The sequence below is a fragment of the Argopecten irradians genome, chromosome 10 (assembly GCF_041381155.1).
Source record: "Argopecten irradians isolate NY chromosome 10, Ai_NY, whole genome shotgun sequence".
NCBI classification, from domain to species: Eukaryota; Metazoa; Mollusca; class Bivalvia; order Pectinida; family Pectinidae; genus Argopecten; species Argopecten irradians.
Window position 1 is genome coordinate 6,513,964 of NC_091143.1, and position 27,772 is coordinate 6,541,735.

Genomic DNA, 27,772 nt, shown 5'->3' on the forward strand with positions numbered 1-27,772 from the left:
TCAATACGTTGAAATTAATTACTTATCTTTTATCTCATTTTCTTCAACACAATATAAATTTCACAATTAAGATAACAATGCACAAGTTGTATTGGCTGGGTATCGGCACAATGGAATGTGTACTACGGGTCAACAAATTGACATTGGCAGCTACAGTCGAGCCTTTCCCAGGGCCTTGATAACAAAATACATTAAAGTGAATAGTCGGGAAAAGAAAACTAGTCTAAATGCGTTCATTGGCCTTCCAAAAGTTCTCACATATTAATACAAGAAAACCTTGATGCTACGCATCAATATTCGCCGGCAAACTATTCTTTTGTTATGCTAACCTGCTAACTGAAACAGAAATACTACATGTTTTACGATAGATCTTTATTGTACTCGTCAAGGCATGTTACTTGACTAATCTTCTATGTGATGGATACTTCTGCTTTATGATTACATTGATTTCAGGTAAATACTTGTTGTATATGTGGAGACTGGTTGATACAATGTTGTTTTCCTTTTTTTTATAGAATGAAATCAAATATGTGATCACATACAATGAAATGAAACATGTGATCACATAGAATGAAATCAAATATGTGATCACATGTTAAATGGTACAGAATGACAAATAGATGAAAGAAAACATGTTGAACTTTGCAAAGTTTGTTGATGTTTAACAAGTAAAAAAATATATACATCTAAGAACAGTAACATTTAAAATGGAATCAGTTAATGGCCATGGATCTGGTTAAGTATAGTTAATGCTGAAAACATGACTATTACTTGGAATTTGAATTTTTCTGTGGAGGCATTATTTCTAATTATCAACAATATTTATTGTAAAAGTATATGGAATGTAATTATGCCATTGCCAGTAGTAGCATATATATATATATTTCATGTTGATGTACTCATCTATACAGTAAAACCCCGTTATATTGCCACCCGTTTTACCGCCAAACTCGCTTATCGCCATGAATTTATTCAGAACGGATTTCCCTCCATACAAATACACCCGTTATATCGCCAAACCCGTCTACCGCCATCCGCCATCACATTTGCGGAACAAATGATTAAAATAACACTATTAATGACCTCGTTAATATCGCCAAATTCTGTTGATAGGGACACATGTTTTCGTATGGTGCTCAACTGCCGACTGACAGGTAATCAGCTACACACACTATGGCCGCGTGTATGACCGTGTGTACACAGTGAAATCAATTAACAATATGGGTACACGGATTCCTCTGCACGTACGTTATATTTCTATCGCTCTTGAAATTGCTAGTTGCATTTTATGGTCTATAAACGAACGGTGATATAGAGTTCTAAATAGACTTGTGGGTTCCTTTTTGTCAATAAATAACTAACGTAACGATAGTACGTAAAACACATGTACAGAAGTGAGTTTTATTCACCACAACTTGCGATATATACCTACCTGTAAAACAATAACAAAGGTGCCGTTTATTAGTAAGATCAAATCGTCGTCTGAGTGCCGTTTATGCAGACATGTGCGCGGAAGTGAGGTCACGACCGCACTGCGCTTGTTCAGAACTTGTATTCTTTGTTTCCGGGCGGGATTTCCCGTAATAAAAATATCATGTAACCGAGAAAATCCCAACTAGCAGGCAACTACGGCACGATACGTGGTAGCACAAACGTGTTCGGTTTTCGTATTTTACACACATAAAGCTGACATATTTATTGAAAGACTACTATCGAAATTACTTTAATTTTGGAACTGTTCATATTACAAAATACGAAGTGGCCGTACACTACACAGACTGACTAGAAAGTCTGTTTCAGTACGGCACAGGGGACTACCTATATTTAGGCCTAATTAAGATTTCAACGACAAATCCGATATACCGCCAAACTCGATATATCGCCAAAATCTAGGAAAACAGAAGGTGGCGATATAAAGGGGTTTTACTGTATATACGAACCATCTGGTCACAATACAAAATTGTACAAAGGCAAAATACACAGAGGACAATAAAGTAAAACATTACGCACTTTAAAAAAATTCAGTCCAAATAGACCTACAAAGGAAAAAACGTTACTTCGTATACATAACAAAACAATTAAAATTAACATTTTGGAAAAATTGTCCTAATTTTTTTTTATTTAACAATTGATCCCTCAGGTACCTTAATTAAAACATATGCAAATTTTGGCACTTATTTTTGGCAGGAATTTTGCAATGGATAGGTCAATGAGATATACATGTATATATAAACTTTACTGTTTTTCGGTTATACGTAATGATTACTAGTTTAATTGCTGGTGACCAATATTCAACATTTTGAAGTGTTGATCAGCTTGAGAGTAGATTTCTACGTAGTTCGGTCGACGTCTCATGGTCTGTCAGTCAGGAAAAGGTTGTATATAAAATACTCGTTTGTACGGAACGCACTGAACTAATTTATAAACATAAAAATAACATTTTTATACAAATCATGATCCAAATTTATAAATACTGTAACTATTATTTAAATTTATATTTATCACGTCGTTAGAATTAATTATTTTCACAATATTATACAAACGTTCTGTATCTTTTTCAATTACGATTCCGTAAAATACTAACAACCGTTTTCTTTGTCTGAGTTGACAAAACCACGGGAAACCTCGGAACAGCTTCAGGTTTATATATGCAAAGCAAATATTAATCCCAACGCATTCCGAATATCTGCTGACTTGCCTTTAGCCGACATATAGCTACATGTAGCTATTTGGTTCCACCGCACACACGCTTCGCTGCCATGCTCAGGTAGGATCTATTTTTAGAACGACACACAGCAATTTTGGTATGACTCACACAGTGAGACCTATATTTGCAGCGGTGGACATAATAGCAGCCTTTGTAAATTGTAAGCTAGCCGGGGAGCACTTATTGTACATTCCTTAATTTAAGGAAGGGACATATTTGAATATTTAGACAACAAATCGCCCCAATTTTTTTTAAATATGTTTATAATAATCCTGCAATTACGATTGAAAACACGAAAAGTATTTTTGTTGTAACTTTTGTTTAACAATAAATCCGTTTAATACCATTCAACAAACAGACTTATCCCCATCCCCATGGTTCGTTTTCAAACTTATTACAAATAGATTCGCCGGCATGGCCGGCGAATAACAACGGTCAAGTTCTGCTTAGTTTCCCAGTTCTGACCATTAAAGTAAAGAAAAGTTGAAAGCATTGAAAGTGAGGCTGCGTGGAAATGTAACCACGGACATAGTGAGCCGGGAGGATGTTTTAGAATTCCCATACTTTCAATTAATTTCTTCGTACGCAGACAGCTAGATTTTGACGAGAGATTTTATTTTTCTATTTCATAAGAAATTATACTGGATACATTCACACCATTTTTACCGACTTTAGCCATCTTTAGCTATATCCTTGCCCGACTGTTCACTTTAATTGATATCAACCATTGTTTTTCCCTTTAACAGTACATGGTATATGTAACACATTTACACACACATATAGGCCTATAAACAGCATCTAGATGAAACTAGGGCACCTGACTTGTGACACTGTCCAGGGAATATAGATTATCCAACACAGGTAATTATGATGTCATGACACTTTGAGTAACATATTTAAGAATAGAAAAATAATGAATATTTCTTAATTGCCTTAATCTTTTCTTAAACTATATTTCTTTTGTATGAAGTGGTACCGTCAGCCATATAATTTCCCATAATGCATTGTGTTTCTCATTTAAATATTACTATAGACAAAGAAGGAATGAAATATATTTTAATTCCTCAAAAATACAGTTTATGTCTGTTTGTCGCCAAGTTTTATCAGTTCCGTCCTTATCTATAACTACATGTCTGTGTCAAATTTCGTTGCTGTTAATGGTGTATAACTTGAGATATCCTGTTCACAAGGTGATTTTCAAAACTAGGGGGTATGCTAATCGTGCTAAAAATCATTTCAGTAATTTATTCATGTAATAATACTGTTCTAAGCAAGTTTTATTGCAAACAATATATTTGTGTGGCAATAAGATCACAGGTTGGGCATTATTTGATTTCTTATATATATTTATTTTCCAATTTTTTTCATTTAGATCCGATTAAATTCGGATTGTTCATACCTATTTCTTGTTCTGTCTATTACTATTACCAATCTAAGATGGCAGCCTAAAAAAAATGCTGCATGTCTGTTCGACTGCTTTCATATTTCAATTTCATGTAAGTAAATTATAGGAGATTTCAGAAAAGATGGCGTGACGTCATAGAAAGTTTAGATCTGGGTTCTCAAAGGTACAAACAGTATGGCGACTAATAAAAACAATAACAGATATGTATATCCCTGCTACACAATCGATACTGTGACAAAAGTATACACTTTCATACTTACAAATTCTAATTTTAAAATGGTTTCTTATTATTTCAGAGGTTAGGGACATTTATATTTTTATATTTACAGTATTTATTGCTAAATATATTTCTGTAGATTTAGTGTTGAAGCCAGCTTGCGAAGCGGTGCCGGGCCGTCACATGTACCCGTTTTTTGTTCACATGTAGACCTTATCTTAAGCCATGTTTTGAAAAAGTTATGAATAGATAATTGATTTTTTTGTGTCATGTTTCTGTCATGAAAAGCTGCTCACAACACTATTTAATATAACTGAATGTGGACCATATCTGGCCAGACCACGGCCGCTCGTGCATGGCTTCGCTGGTAGATCATCTCAGGCCACAGCCCATACTTGGGGAAATTAATAATATTAATACATATGTAATTACCAACACATATCTCAATAAGTACTTGTCTTTTTCGTTCTTTACCATGCATATCTTGTTTTAAAGGAATGCTTTAAACCACTGTGTTACACGTACATGCAGATCTACATGCATGTGTACGTACACGTATGGCTGCCAATATATCTCGAAAAATAAAATGGTGAAATCACTCAGTTTTCATGCTGTAGAGTTTATTGTTTAATTTTCAGTCGTTTTCATTCCATGGGTTGCTATATGAAGTCTTAAATTGAAGTGATATTACTTAAAAATATTTTGAATACCTGTTAGATTGACTACATTTAGATTTATAAATATAGATCTTAGTACTGAAATGCCTACCAGGACACATTGCACGAGGCTTCAAGAATCCTAAAATTACTTAAAGTTTTGTTTAAAAATATCATAAAAAGTAACTATAAATTGACTCATTTGCATATCATAAACTCAATTCAAAAATTTTTGACGAAAAAGTTATCAAGAATACTTAATTTGGTTACTCTGAAAAAGGTCGAAATTCAGGATGTCGGCAGTACTTAATATGGCTGCCGTGCGCTTGGGGTAATCTATGAAAACAAATTTTAATTTTGTCATAATCACAAATCGTGATTTGGTGTTTTACCATGTAAGACTTACAACACAGTAATCGCTTTATAAAATGACAGTATGATATGTTGGGGAACTTGAAATTTAATCTGTAATTTCAAGCCAATATTTGCAATATTCTGTCAATGTTTAAACGGTAATGGCGACCATGTTTTTCTCGCGGGCAGTCGAAAATGGAGTCTAAACAAAGTATGAATATCATATGTTTATATCTATATATTACTGTTACATACTTTCATTTACACTTTTTGAAATGAAAATAAAGCAACATTTCTTGGATTGTCGTACAATTTATTACAATACAAGAGATCCCAAAGGGATCTTGGCGCCCACCAAAGAATGATCTATATCTGACAAAGGAAAGATGGATCTTTTCTCTACTTTTTAAACTTTTTCAAACATACTACATATAAAATTTGAGACAGATTGCTTCAGTACCTTTTGAGAAATAGCGGTAACAAACTTCAACTATCAAAATCCAAGATGACTCCTTGGCGGCCATCTTGTTGATCAATCTGTCCCAAATCACAATACGCACAACTAGGGCCCTAGGGGAACATACATATGAATTTTGAGACAGATCCCTTCAGTACTTTCAGAGAAATAGCGATAACAAACTTTAACTATCGAAATCCAAGATGGCGGCCTGGCGGCCATCTTGTTCACCGATTGGTCCAAAAATGCACAACTAGGTCCCTAGGTGAACCTACATATTAAATTTGAGAAAGATCCCTTCAGCACTTTTTAGCACGATGGAGCATAGCTCCATCGAAGCTTATAGCATACCCCCTAGTTTTGAAAATCACCTAGTGAACAGGATATCTCAAGTTATACACCAATAACAGCAATGAAATTTGGCACAGACATGTAGTTATAGATAAGGACGGAACTGATAAAACTTGGCGACAAACAGACATAAACTGTATTTTTGAGGAATTAAAATATATTTCATTCCTTCTTTGTCTATAGTAATATTTAAATGAGAAACACAATGCATTATGGGAAATTATATGGCCGACGGTACCACTTCATACAAGAGAAATATAGTTTAAGAAAAGATTAAGGCAATTAAGAAATATTCATTATTTTTCTTTTCTTAAATATGTTACTCAAGTGTCATGACATCATAATTATCTGTGTTGGATAATCTATATTCCCTGGACAGTGTCACAAGTCAGGTGCCCTAGTTTCATCTAGATGCTGTTTATAGGCCTATATGTGTGTGTAAATGTGTTACATATACCATTTACTGTTAAAGGGAAAAACAATGGTTGAGAGTTAATTAATGTGTTTTGTTATCAAGGCCCTGGGAAAGGCTCGACTGTAGCTGCCAATGTCAATTTGTTGACCCGTAGTAACATTCCGTTGTGCCGAGACCCAGCCAATACAACTTGTGCATTGTTATCTTAATTGTGAAATTTATATTGTGTTGAAGAAAATGAGATAAAAGATAAGTAATTAATTTCAAGGTATTGAAGCAAATTCAGTTCACCTCTTATAACCAGGACAGCCAAACATCTTTGATTTTTTTTTTGTCACCTATAATGAATTAAGCCCTCCTCCAGCAGGTATCTTTTAAAAGTCTAGTCAACTTAACACTTTAATTATACATAGTTGTACATGTATGATACCGATAAGCAATCATACAGGAAAAAGTTTCCCCATTTATTTTTATCATATAACAATATTCTGATAAATTTGGATAAACAGCATTGTTAAATTTTGAATTTTATTAAATTTTCTTATATCAAAGGTAAGTTGATGCCATTTGAATTGGTCCCAACAATATTCTTAATTAGAAGATGCTGCTTCTGCATACGCTCACACTAAAATCCTGCTCAGAAAAAAACAACTGTTCTGCACAAATCAATTTTTTTTTATAAAACTGTTGATCTATATATAACTTAACATTTGATGAATGACATCTGTCTTGAAAGAATATTATGATTGTTTTAATACCAACACTGATAACAATTAAATACCAGTGGTCATTTGAATTGTCCTAATTAATTATTAGTTTAAACAGTGCATATGAGTGATAATCAAGAATATTAGTCAAAAACAATCATTGAACATTAATTAACTGGACCATCGTGCTACGAGGCCATTGGCCTCTTGTTGAGAAATGGGGATATCAAACCTTAACTATCAAAATCCAAGATGGCCGCCTGGTGGCCATCTTGTTTTTCCTATCAGCCTAAAAATCTGTATGGCACAAATAGGGACCAAGGGTAACCTCCATGTGAAGTTTGAACAAAATTCCTTCAGTAGTTCTCAAGAAATATCGATAACAAACTTCAACTGCCAAAATCAAAGATGGCTGCCTGGTGGCCATCTTGTTTTTCCTATCAGCCTAAAAATCTGTATGGCACAACTAGGGACCAAGGGTACCCTCCATGTGAAGTTTGAACAAAATTCCTTGAGTAGTTCTCAAGAAATATCGATAACAAACTTCAACTGCCAAAATCAAAGATGGCTGCCTGGCGGCTATCTTGTTTTTCCGATCAGCCTCAAAATCTGTATGGCACAACTAGGGACCAAGGGTAACCTCCATGTGAAGTTTGAACAAAATTCCTTCAGTAGTTCTCAAGAAATATCGATAACAAACTTCAACTGCCAAAATCAAAGATGGCTGCCTGGCGGCCATCTTGTTTTTCCGATCACCCTCAAAATCTGTATGGCACAACTAGGGACCAAGGGTAACCTCCATGTGAAGTTTGAACAAAATCCCTTCAGTAGTTCTCAAGAAATATCGATAACAAACTTCAACTGCCAAAATCAAAGATGGCTGCCTGGCGGCCATCTTATTTTTTCGATCAGCCTCAAAATCTGTATGGCACAACTAGGGACCAAGGGTAACCTCCATGTGAAGTTTGAACAAAATTCCTTAAGTAGTTCTCAAGAAATATCGATAACAAACTTCAACTGCCAAAATCAAAGATGGCTGCCTGGCGGCCATCTTGTTTTTCCGATCAGCCTCAAAATCTGTATGGCACAACTAGGGACCAAGGGTAACCTCCATGTGAAGTTTGAACAAAATTCCTTCAGTAGTTCTCAAGAAATATTGATAACAAACTTCAACTGCTAAAATCAAAGATGGCTGCCTGGCGGCCATCTTGTTTTGCACAACTAGGGACCAAGGGTAACCTCCATGTGAAGTTTGAACAAAATCCCTTCTGTTGTTCTCAAGAAATATCGATAACAAACTTCAACTGCCAAAATCAAAGATGGCTGCCTGGCGGCCATCTTGTTTTTCCGATCAGCCTCAAAATCTGTATGGCACAACTGGGGACCAAGGGTAACCTCCATGTGAAGTTTGAACAAAATCCCTGCAGCAGTTTTTAAGAAATAGTGATAACAAGCATTGTTTACGGACGGACGACGGACCACGGACCACGGACCATGGACGCAGGGCGATTTGAATAGCCCACCATCTGATGATGGTGGGCTAAAAATGTAAACAAACATCGCAAGCGGCGGTAATTCCCACATGTTAATGTGTACAGCTATACAGAGTTGTACCTTTGAGCGCCCGGATGTACCTTTGTGTGACGTCATCGCCATCTTTTCTGAAATCTCCTATTGTCAGTCACTATTAGTGTTTTCTTTTAAACAATGTTCATCATTTTTGTATCAAACAGTTCATTATTTAACCATAATATACTTTAAAATGTATGGAGACTGCCATTGAGCTTGACCCATTCCGTCTAAAGGCCCCGGGGTCTGATGGTAACAAATTAAAGGTGTAAAAAGACCAGTCAGATACAATTATCACATGGCCAGTGTAGCATTATTTATATAGGGTTTCAATCACAGGCTAACTGCTTCACACTGTTTTGTTTACATTAACAAGCTATAAGCTTAATTGCTCTGTCCAAGCCGTGTCAAAATGGCGAATTTAGTATTTAGAATTCATTTCATTTCAGGGACAAAGAAAATGCAAGGGGCTATCAACTGCGAATTCGAATGGAAAAATCGATCCCAGTCAAAACCCCATCTACAAAAGAGAGAAAAAATGAGTATTATCTAAACAAAAGAAAAGCTTTGAAGGAAAATGATCAAGTCTATTTAGATTTTAAGATCCAAGATGCAGCTAGAAAGAGGCTATCCAGAAGCCAACTATCTTCTGATCAAAAGAAGAAAAATGCAGAATCCTCCAAAATCCGTATGCGAAAAATGAGGGAAAGGAAGAAGTTGGAGGGAGAAATGCCAACATCGCAAGTAAAAACAAGGAGGGAGCGGGAAAAATTAAGAAGTGAGTGGAGAAGCGCAAAACAAAAGCAAAGAAGTAAAATGACACCCCAGGCAAAGAGACGAGACTTGGAAAGAAGGAGAGAGAAGTACCGAATGTTAAAATTACAGACGACAATAAAACATTCAGCATCAACAGCCGCAACACCTGACAAAGACAACCCAGCTACATTTGCAGACAAAATTGAATCTGACATTCAGAATGCAACCCCAAGAAAAAGAGATGTTTTGAAACACAGGGGAATTTTAAACTCTCCAAAAACCAAAGAGTCAAACAGAGTTAACACAAGGATTGTCAGAAATCTGACATCTTCTTTGAAGAAGATGAAAAGGGACCAAACCTCTAAGGGACGCATGAAATACCGTTGGGTGGTTAAGTCAATTGCAGACAAATATACCAAGGATCATAAAATGCGTTTAGCATTAGATATTGGATGGCATTTTTGGAGATCAGCATCACTTCTGGATGAAGAAAGCCCGTGTGAAAGAGAGGGAGCTAAGGAATCGGCTGAAAGAAAGAAATCAGTTCGAGATTTTTACCTTGAGGAGTCTACAACGTTACCTGGAAAACGGACGGTTAATGCAAAAACACTTGTGCAGAAAGTTATTCTTAATAAGACCACGGCAAAGCTTCACAAAGAATTCATGGAAAGTAAGGGTAAGAAAGTGTCACTCAGTACGTTTCAAAAACTTCGTCCAAAACAGTGTTTGACAGTCTCTAAGATAAAGTTCAACTCCTGTTTATGTGAGTATTGCGCCAACGTGGAGCTGAAGCTCAGTGTTTTAAAGGATGCTGCAAAACAAGAAAATCTGGCAATAACCATCAATGACAAATATGACTTGTGTAGTGCCAGTATGTGCACTAAAACACACACTTTTAACAACTTGCACTGCGTTCGCAGGAAATGTGACCAGTGTGGTGTGCACATGCTGAAGGGAAAGTTTGCTCCTCTGACAGAAATACACAGACAACTTAAATGGAAAAAATGGGAAAATGGATCAGTTACAGATAGCACTAGTAATGCTGGAAAGACTATTAAACGGAAGATACTGGTCGAAAAGTCAGGGTCAGTCCAGGACTGCATTTCAGAGATAGTAGAAGAGGCAGCCAGTTTGACAGAACATCTCTTTGTGGCCAGATGGCAATACAATGCTTTCCGTCAGTTGAAAGAGTCACTGCCAGAAAACATGCTTTTAACAGTAGCTGATTTCTCAGAAAATTATAAGTGTGGCTATCAAGATGAGATTCAGTCAGCATATTATTCTTACCAGCAAGTGTCGTTGCACCCAGTGGTTGCCTATTACAAATGTCCCACTTGTAAAAGTTCGACAGTAGAGGAGTCTGCAGTATTTATTTCTCCTGATATCAAACATGATGCTTATGCTGTCAACCAGTTCAACTATAAGATGAAACGTCATATCCAGGAACGTGGGGTTTCATTCAACCACGATGTACAGTTCAGCGATGGCTGTGCCTCACAGTATAAATCAAAGATCCCTTTTCAACACCTGGCAGAAAGAGGAAAAGATGGCAACATCTATGAAAGAGGCTATTTTGGATCACGACATGGCAAAGGCCCCTGTGACGCTCTTGGGGGGGTTGTAAAGAAAGCTGCAGAGCTTTATGTTAGAAGTCGGCAAGGCATCATCCAGAACGCACAAGATTTCTACAACTTCTGCAAGGGAAATATGACGATTGACAACACCAGCCAGTGTGAACATAAAAAGAGAGTGTTTTTCTTTGAAGAAAGGATCAATAGAGAAACCACGCCAGAACTGAGGACAATCAAAGGAACACAACAACTCCATTCCGTAAGGTCAGTGAGACCAGGACTCGTTAAAGTGAGAAAACTAAGCTGCTTCTGCAGAGGATGTTTGAACGATGGGGAATGCCAAAACCAGCTTTTTGTCGACCATTGGGAAACACACAATGTTTTAAAACAGCCATCTACAAAGAAAATGCAAGGAAGGAAATCAAAACCAAGTGGTTTGAAAACTTGTGATGAAAAATCAGGAACAGGAAAACAAGAAGAAAATGGAAACCAAGATGACTCTGTTCCCCATAAAGAAGATCGAATCAAAACCAAAAGAGGAAAGAAAGTGACAAAGGGAAAGAAATATGGGAAAAGACGAAAACAAGAACAGGATGGAAACCCAGATCAATCCCAGATGCCTCATACAGAAGATGGAATCAAAACCAGAAATGAAGAACAGGATGGAAACCCAGATGAATATGTTCTTCAAACAGATGATGAGATGAAAGCCAGGAGAGATTTTTTTAGAAAAAAACTTCATGACTTGCAGACTGCTGAGGACTTTGATATGTTACAAATGAAGTGTGTATCTTTAAATGAAGAGTTAACCCAAACATATCCATCGATAGGAGTTGATTCCAATGTGAGTGCTGTAAGCAACAAACTTATTGCTGACAAGGTCGCATTAGGGCTTTTGCCTGTTGATGAGCTAGATGAAAGGTACCATCAGTGGATTCCAGTAAAAGTTGGAGCAGATGGAAACTGCTTTCCTCGATCAGCGAGTGTAGTGGCATTTGGGGATGAACTTGCTCATGTGGAAATGCGGACCAGGATTGTTATAGAAATGTGCATGGGAATTGACGAATATACCAACAACAACTTTCTTAACAAGGGTATAGTCTTACCTACAAATGAAGCTAATCATCTGCTTAATTCATACACAATGTTCTCCGAAATGTACACACCAGGGGAAAAAATAACACCACTTGTAGCAAGAAGAATTTTTGAATTGGAGGCTATGAATGTAAGGGCAGGTGGATCTTACATGGGCATTTGGCAAATATTTGCCCTATCATCAGTGTTGAATTGCAATATTCTTTCTCTGTATCCCAAATGTGGTGCGGCTCTTCCCAGATGCGTACTTAATCGCACAATAATTCCCAGAAAGATTGTAAACAGGGAAAATGGCACCAAAACTGCTCTGTTTTTGTGGACGTCAACACGGAGTGATATGGTGATGGAAAACTGGATTCCAAATCATTTCGTCCCACTGGTCTGTGCCATGTCTCAACCAGAATCAGGAGACAGTCTTTTTGACGAGGAAGACCTCAGTATATCCTTGGGGGACAGCATGCTTGAAGATTTACTGCAATCACTTAATGAGTAAGTATAGAATTGTGTCCAGTCAGTGCATTGAGGACATTCCACAGTGTTTTCCATTTTTGTTTATTCCAGTTCTGATACCAAATCAAAATGTGAAAGAAAAAAGTTAAAAAAAAGTTTATATGAAGCCTAGTATTAATTGTCAATTGTGTAGCATTCCAAAACCTTAAGTCAAAGGATATCATACTATCATATTATACAACTCCACTTGCCCCATCAAAGTCAGGTAAATTTGTATTTGATTTATGTTAAATAAACTCAACGGCTTTCCTCTAGTACTTGCGCCATTTCATGATGGCTCATCAGAAATGTTCATTTTTTGAAGACTGCAATCAATATATATAGTAAACGTGTCAAAGTCCCATGCCTTATATCTTGATTTGTCACTGCAGTGAGGACATTACCAAGACCACCAACACTGATCAGGACCAGGCTATTGATGTCTTTGAAGTTCTTTTTCGTCCGGAATCCACAGATGCTACTTCTCCTGGAAATCAGTCCAGCATCCCACTCGAGTAAGTAATCTTATAGTACAAAATGCTGTTTTCTTCACAGTTCTGTGTTAAAGTACCATGCCTGAATTAATATGTTGAATTATCTTTGCAGTGGGTCCATAAGCCAGTCCACCAACACTCTAACTAATCGGGACCAGTCTACTGCTGTATTTGAAGTCATCCCTCTTGCTACAGACTCCACAGATGCTTCTTCTCCTGGAAATCAGTCCAGCATCCCACTCGAGTAAGTAATCTTATAGTACAAAATGCTGTTTTCTTCACAGTTCTATGTTAAAGTACCATGCCTGAATTAATATGTTGAATTGTCTTTGCAGTGGATCCATAAGCCAGTCCACCAACACTCTAACTGATCGGGACCAGTCTACTGCTGTATTTGAAGTCATCCCTCTTGCTACAGACTCCACAGATGCTACTTCTCCTGGAAATCAGTCCAGCATCCCACTCGAGTAAGTAATCTTATAGTACAAAATGCTGTTTTCTTCACAGTTCTATGTTAAAGTACCATGCCTGAATTAATATGTTGAATTGTCTTTGCAGTGGATCCATAAGCCAGTCCACCAACACTCTAACTGATCGGGACCAGTCTACTGCTGTATTTGAAGTCATCCCTCTTGCTCAAGAATCCACAGATGCTACTTCTCCTGGAAATCAGTCCAGCATCCCATTCGAGTAAGTAATCTTCTAGCACAAAAAGCTGTTTTCTTCACAGTTCTGTGTTAAAGTACCATGCCTGAATTAATATGTTGAATTATCTTTGCAGTGGGTCCATAAGCCAGTCCACCAACACTCTAACTGATCGGGACCAGTCTACTGCTGTATTTGAAGTCATCCCTCTTGCTCAAGAATCCACAGATGCTACTTCTCCTGGAAATCAGTCCAGCATCCCATTCGAGTAAGTAATCTTCTAGCACAAAAAGCTGTTTTCTTCACAGTTCTGTGTTAAAGTACCATGCCTGAATTAATATGTTGAATTATCTTTGCAGTGGGTCCATAAGCCAGTCCACCAACACTCTAACTGATCGGGACCAGTCTACTGCTGTAGTTGAAGTCATCCCTCTTGCTCAAGAATCCACAGATGATTCTTCTCCTGGAAATCAGTCCAGCATCCCAGTCAAGTAAGTTACTTTGAAAAATGTATATATATTGAAATAAATGTCTTGTGTTTCATACAAAATTACTCAATCATTTTTCTATGAAAGCATTGGGAAGCTTTGGCACGATTTATGGATAAAATTATCTTTAAGTAAGGAGCATACTTTTCTATATTGTTGATAAAAACCAAAAATGCCTTCAATAACTACATCACAATTCTCAGACACGACAAAAATGGTGTTTAAATCTATGAATATAATTCTGTAGGTTTACTGTTGGTACATATGTACAAATATATAAAGCATGGCAAAATGTTATTGCCTGCTGTGGTAAGTACGAGAGTTTTGTTACAAGGGTTAGTACCATAACAGCTGATAGGCATTAGCCAAATATCTTTCTTAGATGAACTTGTTCACATTTTTTAATCCATATTGGTTAAAATTTGAAATCCATTTTATATTCATTTAATAAGTTACATGTCTTCACTGAGATCAACAAACTCTACCCTTCACTATTCATACAAATCATGCCAATCTAAGATGTGGTTTGAGTTACCTTGAATAACAATATTTGTATATATAGTGCTTATTGGTCTAGCATCGACCACAAATCTTCGCAAATCCCAAACTTATCCTCAATGCTGCTTATATATATCTAAAAATCGTATAAAGTTATTAAATGTCCCTAGCTGGACCTTACTATCAGCCCTGAACTTGAATCCTATGAATGCCACTGAAAGTTCTGGCATGGCGATCAGTAAAACAAGTAGACTTCTGGCTTCATGTGTACTTCAGCCTTATGGTATTAACACTTTAATTGTTATTGGTTCATAAACTTGTATGCATGATGTTCAGTAATTTGATTGTTTTTCACTTCAATGAAATATAAAGATATTCCAAAATGATTGCTCCTCTTTCTTCCAAAGTTGAATATTCATGATCAGATGATATTACAATGTCTTGCAATATGCCTTTCCAGGTTTTTATATACATCACAATAAATACAAATGCATAACTAGAAATTCATTTGTGCTGTTAAACTAAATGTTTGTGTGAACTTGTAATTTTATAATTTAAATGTATCTACAGTTCAGAAAATATTTAATATCAATGACCTATTTCAAGATATAGATTGTCAAAAATCAACTACTGACCCGAGTTATATTATAACATTATTACCTTGAGTTCCAGATGGTTTGTATAATTCAACTGATTTTCTTGTTTGCAAAAGGTGGAGAACTGGCCGTGGGTGAGGTTCTTCACTAAAAAGAACCGAAGATGGTTACCCAATGGACTAACCCACACTGTTGTTCTGGATGACGTTGCCAGGGTTCTTGACCCCCCAGCCATAGAGGTTCAAGGTTCCAGAATTTATTACAAATTTGGTGAGGCATTAAGCAGTAACCTAAGGTTTTGTAATACAATTCAAATTAACATGTTGTGAACATTTTCAAATTTATATGAGAAAAAACGTTTTCAAAATACACATAGACGAATCTGATAAATAAATAATTAAATATTGAGTTAATTGTAGGTTTGTTTGAGAAACTTAAAGCTAATTTGTTGGTTCTAATGTTGATATAAATTTATCTTTCCAGATATGCTATGAAGAACCATTATTCAAGAAGAACCTTGATTTAATAAATTTTGATCACATTTGATTCCATGTGTTGCTTTTGCTTATTTGCCACAATTTGGTAACTATTCATTAGGATTAAAGCTTGAGATGTTGTATGCCCGGAACTTACATGGCAAAACAGCACTTTGTCTGGTCATTAAGAAAATACGTCAGATGATTTAATAACAGGGAATGTTGCCAAGCTATAAACAAGTGAAATATTAGTAAATAAGATTCAAATGGTTGATTTATATAGGCTTGAGTTAGTGTATCTAAAATATTTCACAACATTTGTGTGTAGAAAAGAAAATAGTTAAGATGTAACAAAGACGCCAAAATTGTATCAACTGAATAAAATGACAATGTCCATTCAAAAATATTCAAAATTAAATTAAAAACTGTTTGGAATATTTCATAATAGAAAGCAATGTAAAGAAAATAACTAAGTCATCGTTATTATCTTAAAAAAGCTGCTTAATTAGAAAAATGGTGTCCTGTTACATCCACAATTTTTTTTCCTTAAAAATGTATGCATTTATGACCCAAGCAGGAAGTTACTGAAATTAAAACAAATTTTATTTACATTGATAACAAATATTCATTAATTTAACTGCAGTGTACTTCTTGCTATGAAGTATTTTTACAAAAGGAATCCATTTTGTGTCCTGTTACGTCCTTGGAGAGAGCATAAAACATCCATATTTTCACTTATTGCCACAGCAGGACTATCTTCTCCTTCATTGTATAGAATGTGTCATCCTTTTGTGAGTAGGAATCCATCATAATATTCTATTTTATTTTGTTTTTAAATTCCAAAAAGTAGCAGTCTCGGACAGTAACAATTATTTTATGACATTGCTCTGTCCAAGCCGTGTCAAAATGGCGACTGATGACAAGCATTCTGGAAAGATCGAAAAGACATTCATTTTTAACTGGTCGCAGTAAAGGGATTTTTAGCAACCACAGGAAGGAAGTTAAGTGGTCCCTGGCCGCATTAGAGAGATGGTCATTTAATAGAGTTAAAATATATAGTGAAAACGCTTGGGAGAAATTGAAGTTGAGGTTTAGAGCAGAGGGAATATACACGAAGCTTATTGGATCAAACATGTACTACGTTTTTTTCCTAGTCGGAGGTCACTCATCACATAAACATGTACCAAGTTAAGATAGCCTATAAAGCCCTAACCTTTTTTGCCTGGTCGGAGGTCGCTTATCGGGTTAAACATGTACCAAGTTAAGAAAGCCTTTAAAGCCTTAAACTTTTTTTCCTGGTCGGAGGTCACTTATTGGGTTAAACATGTACCAAGTTAAGAAAGCCTATAAAGCCCTTTGCCTGGTCGGAGGTCGCTTATTGGGTTAAACATGTACCAAGTTAAGAAAGCCTATAAAGCCCTAACCTTTCCTGACTGGTCGGAGGTCGCTCATCGGGTTAAACATGTACCAAGTTAAGAAAGCCTATAAAGTCCTAACCTTTTTTGCTTAGTCGGAGGTTGCATATTGGGTTAAACATGTACTAAGTTAAGAAAGCCTATAAAGCCCTAACCTTTTTTGCCTGGTCGGAGATCGCTTATCGGGTTAAACATGTACCAAGTTAAGAAAGCCTATAAAGTCCTAACCTTTTCTGACTGGTCGGAGGTCGCTTATTGGGTTAAACATGTACCAAGTTAAGAAAGCCTATAAAGCCCTAACCTTTTCTGACTGGTCGGAGGTCGCTCATCGGGTTAAACATGTACTACGTTAAGAAAGCCTTTAAAGCCCTAACCTTTTCTGACTGGTCGGAGGTCACTTATTGGGTTAAACATGTACCAAGTTAAGAAAGCCTATAAAGCCCTAACCTTTTCTGACTGGTCGGAGGTCACTTATCGGGTTAAACATGTACCAAGTTAACAAAGCCTATAAAGCCCTAACCTGTTTTGCCTGGTCGGAGGTTGTTCTGCGGGTTAAACATGTACCAAGTTAAGAAAGCCTTTAAAGCCCTAACCTTTTTTGCCTGGTCGGAGGTCACTCATCAGGTTAAACATGTACCAAGTTAAGAAAGCCTATACAGCCCTAACCTTTTTTGCCTGGTCGGAGATCTCCATCAGCCTCATAGTACTCTCTTATTCCCACCAAAACTTTGCCTCGGAATTCACTGACACTGACAAACCGCATTTTGGAAAGCTGTAAAATAATCCATTACAGAAGTTAGTCTGTGAATCTACATCTAAACACACATCAAGTTAATATTCACTGTAAACATTGATAAGGAACACATAATGTAAAAGTTAATATTCCCTGTAAACATCAACTCGATACGGAACACATAATGTACAAGTTAATATTCCCTGTAAACATCAACTCGATACGGAACACATAATGTACAAGTTAATACTCACTGTAAACATTGATAAGGAACACATAATGTACAAGTTAATATTCCCTGTAAACATCAACTTGATAAGGAACACATAATGTACAAGTTTATATTCCCTGTAAACATCAACTCGATAAGGAACACATAATGTACAAGTTAATACTCACTGTAAACAATGATAAGGAACACATAATGTACAAGTTAATATTCACTGTAAACATTGATAAGGAACACATAATGTACAAGTTAATATTCACTGTAAACATTGATAAGGAACACATAATGTACAAGTTAATACTCACTGTAAACATTGATAAGGAACACAAAATGTACAAGTTAATATTCACTGTAAACATCAACTCGATAAGGAACACATAATGTACAAGTTAATATTCCCTGTAAACATCAACTTGATACAGAACACATAATGTACAAGTTAATACTCACTGTAAACATTGATAAGGAACACATAATGTTCAAGTTAATATTCACTGTAAACATCAACTCGATAAGGAACACATAATGTACAAGTTAATATTCACAGTAAACATTGATAAGGAAGACATAATGTACAAGTTAATATTCCCTGTAAACATCAACTCGATAAGCAACACATAATGTACAAGTTAATATTCACTGTAAACATTGATAAGGAACACATAATGTATAAGTTAATATTCACTGTAAACATTGATAAGGAACACATAATGTACAAGTTAATATTCACTGTAAACATTGATAAGGAACACATAATGTTCAAGTTAATATTCACAGTAAACATTGATAAGGAACACAAAATGTACAAGTTAATATTCACTGTAAACATTGATAAGGAAGACATAATGTACAAGTTAATATTCCCTGTAAACATCACCTCGATAAGGAACACATAATGTACAAGTTAATACTCACTGTAAACAATGATAAGGAACACATAATGTACAAGTTAATATTCCCTGTAAACATCAACTCGATAAGGAACACATAATGTACAAGTTAATATTCCCTGTAAACATCAACTCGATACGGAACACATAATGTACAAGTTAATACTCACTGTAAACATTGATAAGGAACACATAATGTACAAGTTAATATTCCCTGTAAACATCAACTCGATAAGGAACACATAATGTACAAGTTAATATTCACAGTAAACATTGATAAGGAACACATAATGTACAAGTTAATATTCCCTGTAAACATCAACTCGATACAGAACACATAATGTACAAGTTTATATTCACTGTAAACATTGATAAGGAACACATAATGTACAAGTTAATATTCACAGAAAACATTGATAAGGAAGACATAATGTACAAGTTAATATTCCCTGTAAACATCAACTCGATAAGGAACACATAATGTACAAGTTAATATTCACTGTAAACATTGATAAGGAACACATAATGTTCAAGTTAATATTCACTGTAAACATCAACTCGATAAGGAACACATAATGTACAAGTTAATATTCCCTGTAAACATCAACTCGATCCATTAAATGGGATTTTAAGTTGGTGAATAAAGCTGTAATTGCCATTTCTTTTTGGTTTGTGCACTTTCTTTTAAGACACAATACCAATAAGATTTTGTGACATTCTTTTCAAGAACCAATATACTTTAATACCATATTTCAAGCTATTGACAAAATACAGTGTTGTATCTTATCAATACGACATTGATCTATCAAATATTGCATTGTAAGAAAACTATTGTGAATATATATACAGTGTATGTATAACAAAGAATTGTTACAGCTCTCAGATTTGTAGTAAATATTCAAGAAATAATCAAATAAATAATTGAAGAACTTGTAAATAATGTATGCAGATAATTATAAGTGGGCATCATTTCTTTCAAAACTCAAAAGGGTCATTTCTAAAACATAAGAGCACTAAAATGTTAAGATAAATAAGGTTTAACTTCAAAGTTAAATATTCCTATCAACGTTTCAAAAGGACGAAAAAAATAGAAATCTATTATAAAAGTCAAACTAAATGAACCTGAAACATTTGCTCTCCATTTGCTCCCTTTGTTGGCTTTTTACTTTGAGAAGCTTCAGGCTTTTCTTTCTTGCTTTCAGGCACTTGTTCTCTTTTCTTCTTTTTGGGCTTTGGCTGAAATATTAAAGAATAAAATAATCTCTCTATTGGGTATTAAAATCAGGAATTAGTCAGTGAAAATCAATTATGTAAATGAAATCAAAGTATCTACTTAATAGAGAATTTATCATAATTATTATGTTAAGTATGTTATAAAGCAATGAAAATTTAGTGGATTATAAACAATTGTTTTATTTCAAATACTATGAGCCCTTCCTCACATGACTAGTATTTTCTTTCATATACATTACTCTTCTGTGACCCGCTTAGGTATTCTATTACATATTTGTTATTTGAACTATTGTTAATTACTGTATACTATTTATCCTGCTTGTATTTTTATTTTGTTTATATTGCTCTTTTTTGACCCGCTTGGGTATTCTATTACATACTTATTTTACATATTTATTTTTCCCTCAGTTCTATTATATTAAGTTATAAGCATTTCTTTCATCCCCCTCCCCCCCCCCCCCCCCCATCATCACCTTTATTATATTTATTTATAAAAATAATTTATTTTGTCATTTCTGGACAATGGCAGGATTTGCATAGGCTTTTTATTTTGAAATTAAATGACTAGAAAATATATATGTAATAGAAACCGGTAAATCATCATTGGTTATCAGGGTATATATGTATGTGTTTCCTTATCCTGCTAACTACAGCCAATGTTGCATAAGAAGCTTCCCCCAAGAATGTTTGTGGCCAAATTTGGTTACATTCCATTCAAAACTCTATGACTAGTAGCGATTTAAAGAATTTACCTCTATTTCCCCTATTGGGCCCCGCCCCTCCTGTCCCCCGGGGGTCAGAGCCAAAATTTATACAAGTTCTGTTCCCCTTCCCCCAAGGATGTTTGTGGCCAAATTTGGTTACAATCCATGCAGACTAGTAGCGATTTAAAGGAAATGTTGACGGACGGACGGACGGACGCCGCGCCATGACATAAGCTCACCGGCCCTTCGGGCCAGGTGAGATAAAAATGAATTCCAGAGAAATATCTTAAATGGACCCAACAGCAAAAACTTATTCTAAAGCATTTTAAAATTTTTTAAGGCATTTACTATGATTAGAAGAGCTAGGTGTCTTTAAAACTTTGTCAGACACTATCTGGCAGCATACTGTACTAGGATTAGATGAGCTAAGTGTCTTTAAAACTTTGTCAGACACTATCTGGCAGCATACTGTACTAGAATTAGAAGAGCTAGATGTCTTTAAAACTTTGTCAGACACTATCTGGCAGCATACTGTACTAGAATTAGAAGAGCTAGATGTCTTTAAAACTTTGTCAGACACTATCTGGCAGCATACTGTACTAGGATTAGATGAGCTAGGCGTCTTTAAAACTTTGTCAGACACTATCTGGCAGCATACTGTACTAGGATTAGATGAGCTAAGTGTCTTTAAAACTTTGTCAGACACTATCTGGCAGCATACTGTACTCTTCCTGTTAGCCAGAGATGCTCTAGCCTTGACACTTATTAATATATATATATAAGACACTATACTATTTTATGAACGGCTTAATTATCTGATCTAGTTATCAATGGAATGGACTCAAGCTTAATAAGTTCATGCACAGATAACCTGAAGCGTTAGACATGGAAAAGGAAACAAATGTAATTGTGTATACCTCGTCAGAGTCCATGGAAAAGAAAAGAAATGTAATTACCTCGTCAGAGTCCACATCAGACTCTGATGATGAAATGAATTCCTTAGATTTGGGCATCATGTAATTTCATAAATCTGTAGAGGAAAGAAAATCTTTATCATTAGTTAGAAACATGATACTAGTGGTATATGATCTAAAAAACCACACACATGTATTCAATCATTTCATCTTTTCATCCAGTTATATAATTTGAATTGTCATATATTTCTGCTTTAGAAAGTACAATTTTTTAAGTACTTATCAGTTATGTAACAGGGAGATACCAAACGGTGTTGGCAAGTTCCACCTTTTGATATAGCAGTGCGCTCTGGCCCTACACCAGATAAATATTAATTAGTGTCATGACCAGAGCATCTCTGGCTAACAGGAAGAGAGTAGTGTGCTGCCAGCTGAACCTGTTACCCCAGACCGCAGCTCCACCCTGTAGTGCCAACTATTTACAAATAAAACCTGCTAGACTACTCCCACTTTCAAATGTGTAACTGCATATTCCCCCTTAAACATCGACCATGGCCAGGTTTTCTCTCCGAGGAAGTCTGATCTCAATCTCACTATAGCCTTCACTTGGAGTGGTTTAATTACAGCAGTGCTACCCCAACTGAGAACGAAGTGTGTATATAAACCCATACCGCTCTGCCGCTGACTTGTATCGATGTATTGAATAAGTGTAGCTTGTTATTTATAGACTCGAGTAAGGAGTGTCACGGTTAGCCGAAAATACGGTTAACCGAAATATTCAACGGTATGGTTCAGTTCGGTACGATGATTCTTAGTTTCGGTTTGGTTCATTAGAAAATTAAATCTCCTATTTCACTTGTAATGTACGTGTTGTATAAACTGTATTGCTGATTATTTCATTGAAAATACGGCGAGATTTTTGTCAGAATCCCGAGAAATACCCCAGTTGACTGACATATATGTGTAACATGTGTGCAAGTTCAGTCATTCAGAAGATCGTTTTTTGCTGTCTGCGGACATTTTTTTGCACATACATAATATCTAAATGATATATCTCACTTATTGTTTGATATATTATAATTGTTGATGTTTTTATTATATTTTTTTTTATAACAATCCCGCAGAATATCGGCAGCTAAATCAGGCCGCCATTGTGTTGCGATTGTAAACAATCCCGTTTCCGTCAGCCAATAATCCGTGAATTAAACCATTTTAGGATTGAACATGCACCTGGTACATAATAATGTTGATCTTTATTATAATTCCAATGCATATTACTTCTTTTTAACACTTTTTCGAGATAATACTGATGTATTGATTTGCGGTACATGACGTAATAATGCGTCATGAAGGATACAGTTCGGGGAAATGTTTTAGTGACGGAATAATGTATCATAAATGATACGAGGACTTGTCTCTGTGACTTTAAATGCGTCAAGAATACTGAAAGAGTTAAAAAGATCAGTTAATGTTTAATTATGTCTGTTTAAAGGTGTTCCACTGCCGACAGATCATAAATGATACTCAACATTTGAACAAAAATTGGTATTAAATCGTGTTATATGTCTATAAAATGATGTATTTTTTTTTTTTTTGTTGCATGCACAATCAGTACTTTATTCCATATATAGGATATTGCGCCGTTGATATTTTTCAGGACTCAATTAATTATTTTTAATGTTTTTTAATCGAAATAAAATTTTGATAGAGGAACAAGAGGCCCAGAGGGCCTGTATCGCTCACCTGGTTTGTAATGCTATATAATGTTCTGAATATAAGTTCATTGTTTCTTTTCTAAAGGAATTTGAATATTTTCATCTAATTCCCCTATTGAGCCCCACTCTTTCTGCTCCAGGGGGTCAACGCCAAAATTTATACGAATTCTGTTAACCTCAAGGATGTTTCTGGCCAAATTTGGTTGCAATCCATGCAGAACTCTAGGACAAGTAGCGATTTATAGGATTAACCTCTATTTCCCCTATTGGGCCCCACCCCTCCTGCTCCCAGGGGGGTCAGAGCCAAAATTTATACAAGTTTTGTTTCCCTTCCCCAAAGGATGTTTGTGGCCAAATTTGATTACAATCAATGCAGAACTCTAGGACAAGTAGCGATTTATAGGATTTACCTCTATTTCCCCTATTGGGCCCGCCCCTCCTACCCCCGGGGGGGTCAGAGCCAAAATTTATAAAAGTTCTGTTCCCCTTCCCCCAAGGATGTTTCTGGCCAAATTTGGTTACAATCCATCCAGAACGCTAGGATAAGTAGCGATTTATAGGATTTACCTCTATTTCCCTTATTGGGCCTCGCCCCTCCTGCCCCCGGGGGGTCAGAGCCAAAATTTATACAAGTTCTGTTCCCCTTCCCCCAAGGATGTTTCTGGCCAAATTTGGTTACAATCCATCCAGAACTCTAGGACAAGTAGCGTTTTATAGGATTTACCTCTATTACCCCTATTGGGCCCCGCCCTTCCTGCCTCAGGGGGGTCAGGGTCACCATTTATGCAAAATCTTATCCCCTTCCCCTAAGGAAGTTTCTGGCCAAATTTGGTTGCAATCCATGCAGAACTCTAGGACAAGTAGCGATTTATAGGATTTACCTCTATTACCCCTATTGGGCCCCACCCCTCCTGCCCCGGGGTGTCAGGGTCACCATTTATGCAAAATCTGATCCCCTTCCCCTAAGGAAGTTTCTGGCCTTATCTGGTTGCAATCCATGCAGAACTCTAGGACAAGTAGCGATTTATAGGATTTACCTCTATTACCCCTATTGGGCCCCGCCCCTCCTGCCCCAGGGGGGTCAGGGTCACCATTTATGCAAAATCTGATCCCCTTCCCCTAAGGAAGTTTCTGGCCAAATTTGGTTGCAATCCATGCAGAACTCTAGGACAAGTAGCGATTTATAGGATTTACCTCTATTACCCCTATTGGGCCCCGCCCCTCCTGCCCCAGGGGGGGTCAGGGTCACCATTTATGCAAAATCTGATCCCCTTCCCCTATGGAAGTTTCTGGCCAAATTTGTTTGCAATCCATGCAGAACTCTAGGACAAGTAGCGTTTTATAGGATTTACCTCTATTACCCCTATTGGGCCCCGCCCCTCCTGCCCCAGGGGGTCAGGGTCACCATTTATGCAAATCTGATCCCCTTCCCCTAAGGAAGTTTCTGGCCAAATTTGGTTGCAATCCATGCAGAACTCTACGACAAGTAGTGTTTTATAGGATTTACCTCTATTACCCCTATTGGGCCCCGCCCCTCCTGCCCCAGGGGGGTCAGGGTCACCATTTATGCAAAATCTGATCCCCTTCCCCTAAGAGAGTTTCTGACCAAATTTGGTTAAAATCCATGCAGAACTCTAGGACAAGTAGCGATTTAAAGGAAATGTTGACGGACGGACGACGGACGGACGACGCACGGACGACGGACGCCGCGCCATGGCAATAGCTCACCGGCCCTTTGGGCCAGGTGAGCTAAAAACATTTGTTTGAGTGATGTACCATCTTTTTAAATCTAAAGTAAAACTTGTTTTTGATAGTAAATAGACTTAAATAGTGTTTAAGTAAGATTAGTCAGAACCGAACCGAAAAAACCGAAAATCGATAAAAAAATATTGAAACCGAACCGAGCTGAAAAAACGTGAACCGTGACATCCTTAACTCGAGTACTGTCACCAATCCACAGGTAAATTGTTACAAATACCGTAAAAACTTGTGTACACACCAGTGTACTTTGCAAATGTATTTTTTCTTAGGGCTGAAAATGCTGAAAAAAATCTAATATCGGTATATTTTGCTTGCAATAATCATATTGTGAGTAAACTCACAACCTGTACGGCACCAGCAGGGGTGTAAAAATCCACTAGCCCGACGCCCGGGGCTACCAAATTTTCAGCTTGGGCTAGTGGAAATTTTAGCCATACTAGCCCGGGGCTAGTGACTTTTTTCAAAGATATTTCAAAACGAAAAACATCAATATTAAGTCATAATAACACTTTAAAATTAAAACATTGCAATTCTATGTAATATTCGTATCTAACTTTAAATCTTAATCTGGAGTCATGTTGTGTAATTTATTTACGACTGTAGACAGGTACAGTAGACCTCCCGATCACCACAGTGAATAGTGATGCATAGCATTTCATGTGAAAGTTACGTAATTTGCAACACAAGTTCTAGAAAAACAATATACAAACCATCAAATAAGTCATCTCAGCTATCAGATCAGTAAATTTTAATAGTTACAAAAACGATGTTAAAGAACTGGAATCTATTCCTCCAAAAGTCGGCAGCAAAGCCATGCCTGCAGCAGGCAGCCATATTTGTTATGGTTATTCTAATATCCGGGTCAAAGGTCGGGAATCCAGAATCCGGTTTCAGAATTTAAAAAAATCTAAAAATTGTGTTCTAGAAATAACACAGATTAAAGATTTTCTTAATGTTTATTTGAATTTAAAAAAAAACTAGATGCAAATAATTAAAAAAAACTCACTCAATTAAAAATATTTGAATTTATACAGTATAAAAAATACTGGTATTATAAATTTTCCAATTTTTTTTTTGCTGGGCTAGTAGATATTTAGGCCGGGCTAGTGAAATTTTGGTGTCTACTAGCCCTGGGCTAGTGCTTTGAAATAAATTTTTACACCCCTGCGACCAGATCCAAGCTGATGGCTAATTATATATAACAGTATGGTTAAAAATGCCACTAACCTTGTAGCTTGTAAGTTTTGCTGTAATAATATTACAAAACACTTAATGAAAATCCTAAATACAGGACAGTTTAGGACTCATCTTATAAATCCCATGTGTGTTTTTACTTTTTGCACAAGGCCAGCAGCTGAGACATGGTATGGCGGTTCCCTACATTATGAGCATCGCTAGATCTATATGGAGTTTCATACGCAATTTTAATAGAAATACATGAAGATTTGTTAAAATTATCTAAAATAAAGATATACTAGTCAGTCTACTAGCAGTAGACAGGTCGGGGAAACCACCAACTTGCATATTTTACGCAAACTAGAGTATTATACCTAAATTGGAGTATATACGTATATATAAGATTTGTTACTATAAGTAAAAATAGAGGAAATTGCTTTAAAATTAACTTTTCAAAACTATTTCCACAAATCGCATTTATATAACTATGAAACACAACACTAATGCAAAATATAGATTTATTTCCATGTCGGAAAGTATTGAAAATTGATGCAATACTTTGAGAAAAGTTGCATCAAGTTCCTAAGTAACAATTAACACTTCTACTGCACAAATTTCAGTAAATTGGACTTTATCTTGGCATATACCAATGCTATTTTTTATAAAGTATAGCAAAATTTGAAAATTCAGTAATTTAGATTATTTTTAGTAACAAATCCATACTCCAATTGAGGTATAATACTCAAGTTTGCGTATAATACACAAATTTAAATTGGTGGTTTTCCCCGACCTGGTAGAGCGGTAGAGGTTTATATACACGTGTCGTTCTCAGTTGGGGTAGCACGGCTGTAAAACGCCCTACACTTATATGAAGAATAGAATCCATGCACAACATCACTCTTATTTCCATGACGAATGTAACGTTAGGCCTATTTGAATCGGTGAATACCGTTCTTCTTTATTCATATATCTCCAGACTTTCTTGACAAAGAAAATCACATGGAGTGCGTGGTGGACGCATAAAATATAAGGTTTCTTAGATCAATTTCAATTCCT

At 36.2% G+C, this 27,772-nt stretch overlaps 2 protein-coding genes across 4 annotated transcripts in view; one reads left to right on the top strand and one right to left on the bottom strand.

Moving 5' to 3' along the window:
* The window catches only part of LOC138332995 (activated RNA polymerase II transcriptional coactivator p15-like), a 32,798-nt gene that overhangs the window by 4,623 nt on the left and 403 nt on the right, over positions 1-27,772 (bottom strand). The window contains exons 2-4 of one of the 2 annotated variants that reach the window (XM_069281086.1): positions 22,107-22,180; positions 20,336-20,449; positions 18,028-18,133 (exon numbers count right to left, since the gene is read on the bottom strand). In XM_069281086.1, the coding sequence (XP_069137187.1) occupies positions 18,028-18,133; positions 20,336-20,449; positions 22,107-22,166 (280 nt within the window). In that variant the 5' untranslated portion in view covers positions 22,167-22,180. The remainder of the gene's footprint in view (positions 1-18,027; positions 18,134-20,335; positions 20,450-22,106; positions 22,181-27,772) is intronic. The other variant, XM_069281085.1, reaches the window with a different exon arrangement.
* Positions 9,262-16,231, top strand: LOC138332994 (uncharacterized). Of its 2 annotated transcripts, XM_069281083.1 has the most exons (9): positions 9,262-12,749; positions 13,142-13,264; positions 13,356-13,487; positions 13,579-13,710; positions 13,802-13,933; positions 14,025-14,156; positions 14,248-14,379; positions 15,587-15,740; positions 15,954-16,227. In XM_069281083.1, exons 1-8 carry the CDS (start codon positions 9,328-9,330, stop codon positions 15,606-15,608), a joined length of 4,227 nt encoding a protein of 1,408 aa, XP_069137184.1. In that variant the 5' UTR covers positions 9,262-9,327; the 3' UTR covers positions 15,609-15,740; positions 15,954-16,227. The 2 variants fall into 2 exon arrangements, with proteins under 2 accessions (XP_069137184.1, XP_069137185.1); XM_069281084.1 differs by lacking the exon at positions 13,802-13,933 and having other exon boundaries at positions 15,954-16,231.

Coding starts and splice junctions, on each gene's coding strand:
- LOC138332994 (XM_069281083.1), top strand. CDS start 9,328: ATGGAAAAATCGATCCCAGTCAAAACCCCATCTACAAAAGAGAGAAAA. Junction 13,711..13,801: donor CAGTCCAGCATCCCACTCGA/GTAAGTAATCTT, acceptor TTGTCTTTGCAG/TGGATCCATAAGCCAGTCCA. Junction 14,157..14,247: donor CAGTCCAGCATCCCATTCGA/GTAAGTAATCTT, acceptor TTATCTTTGCAG/TGGGTCCATAAGCCAGTCCA.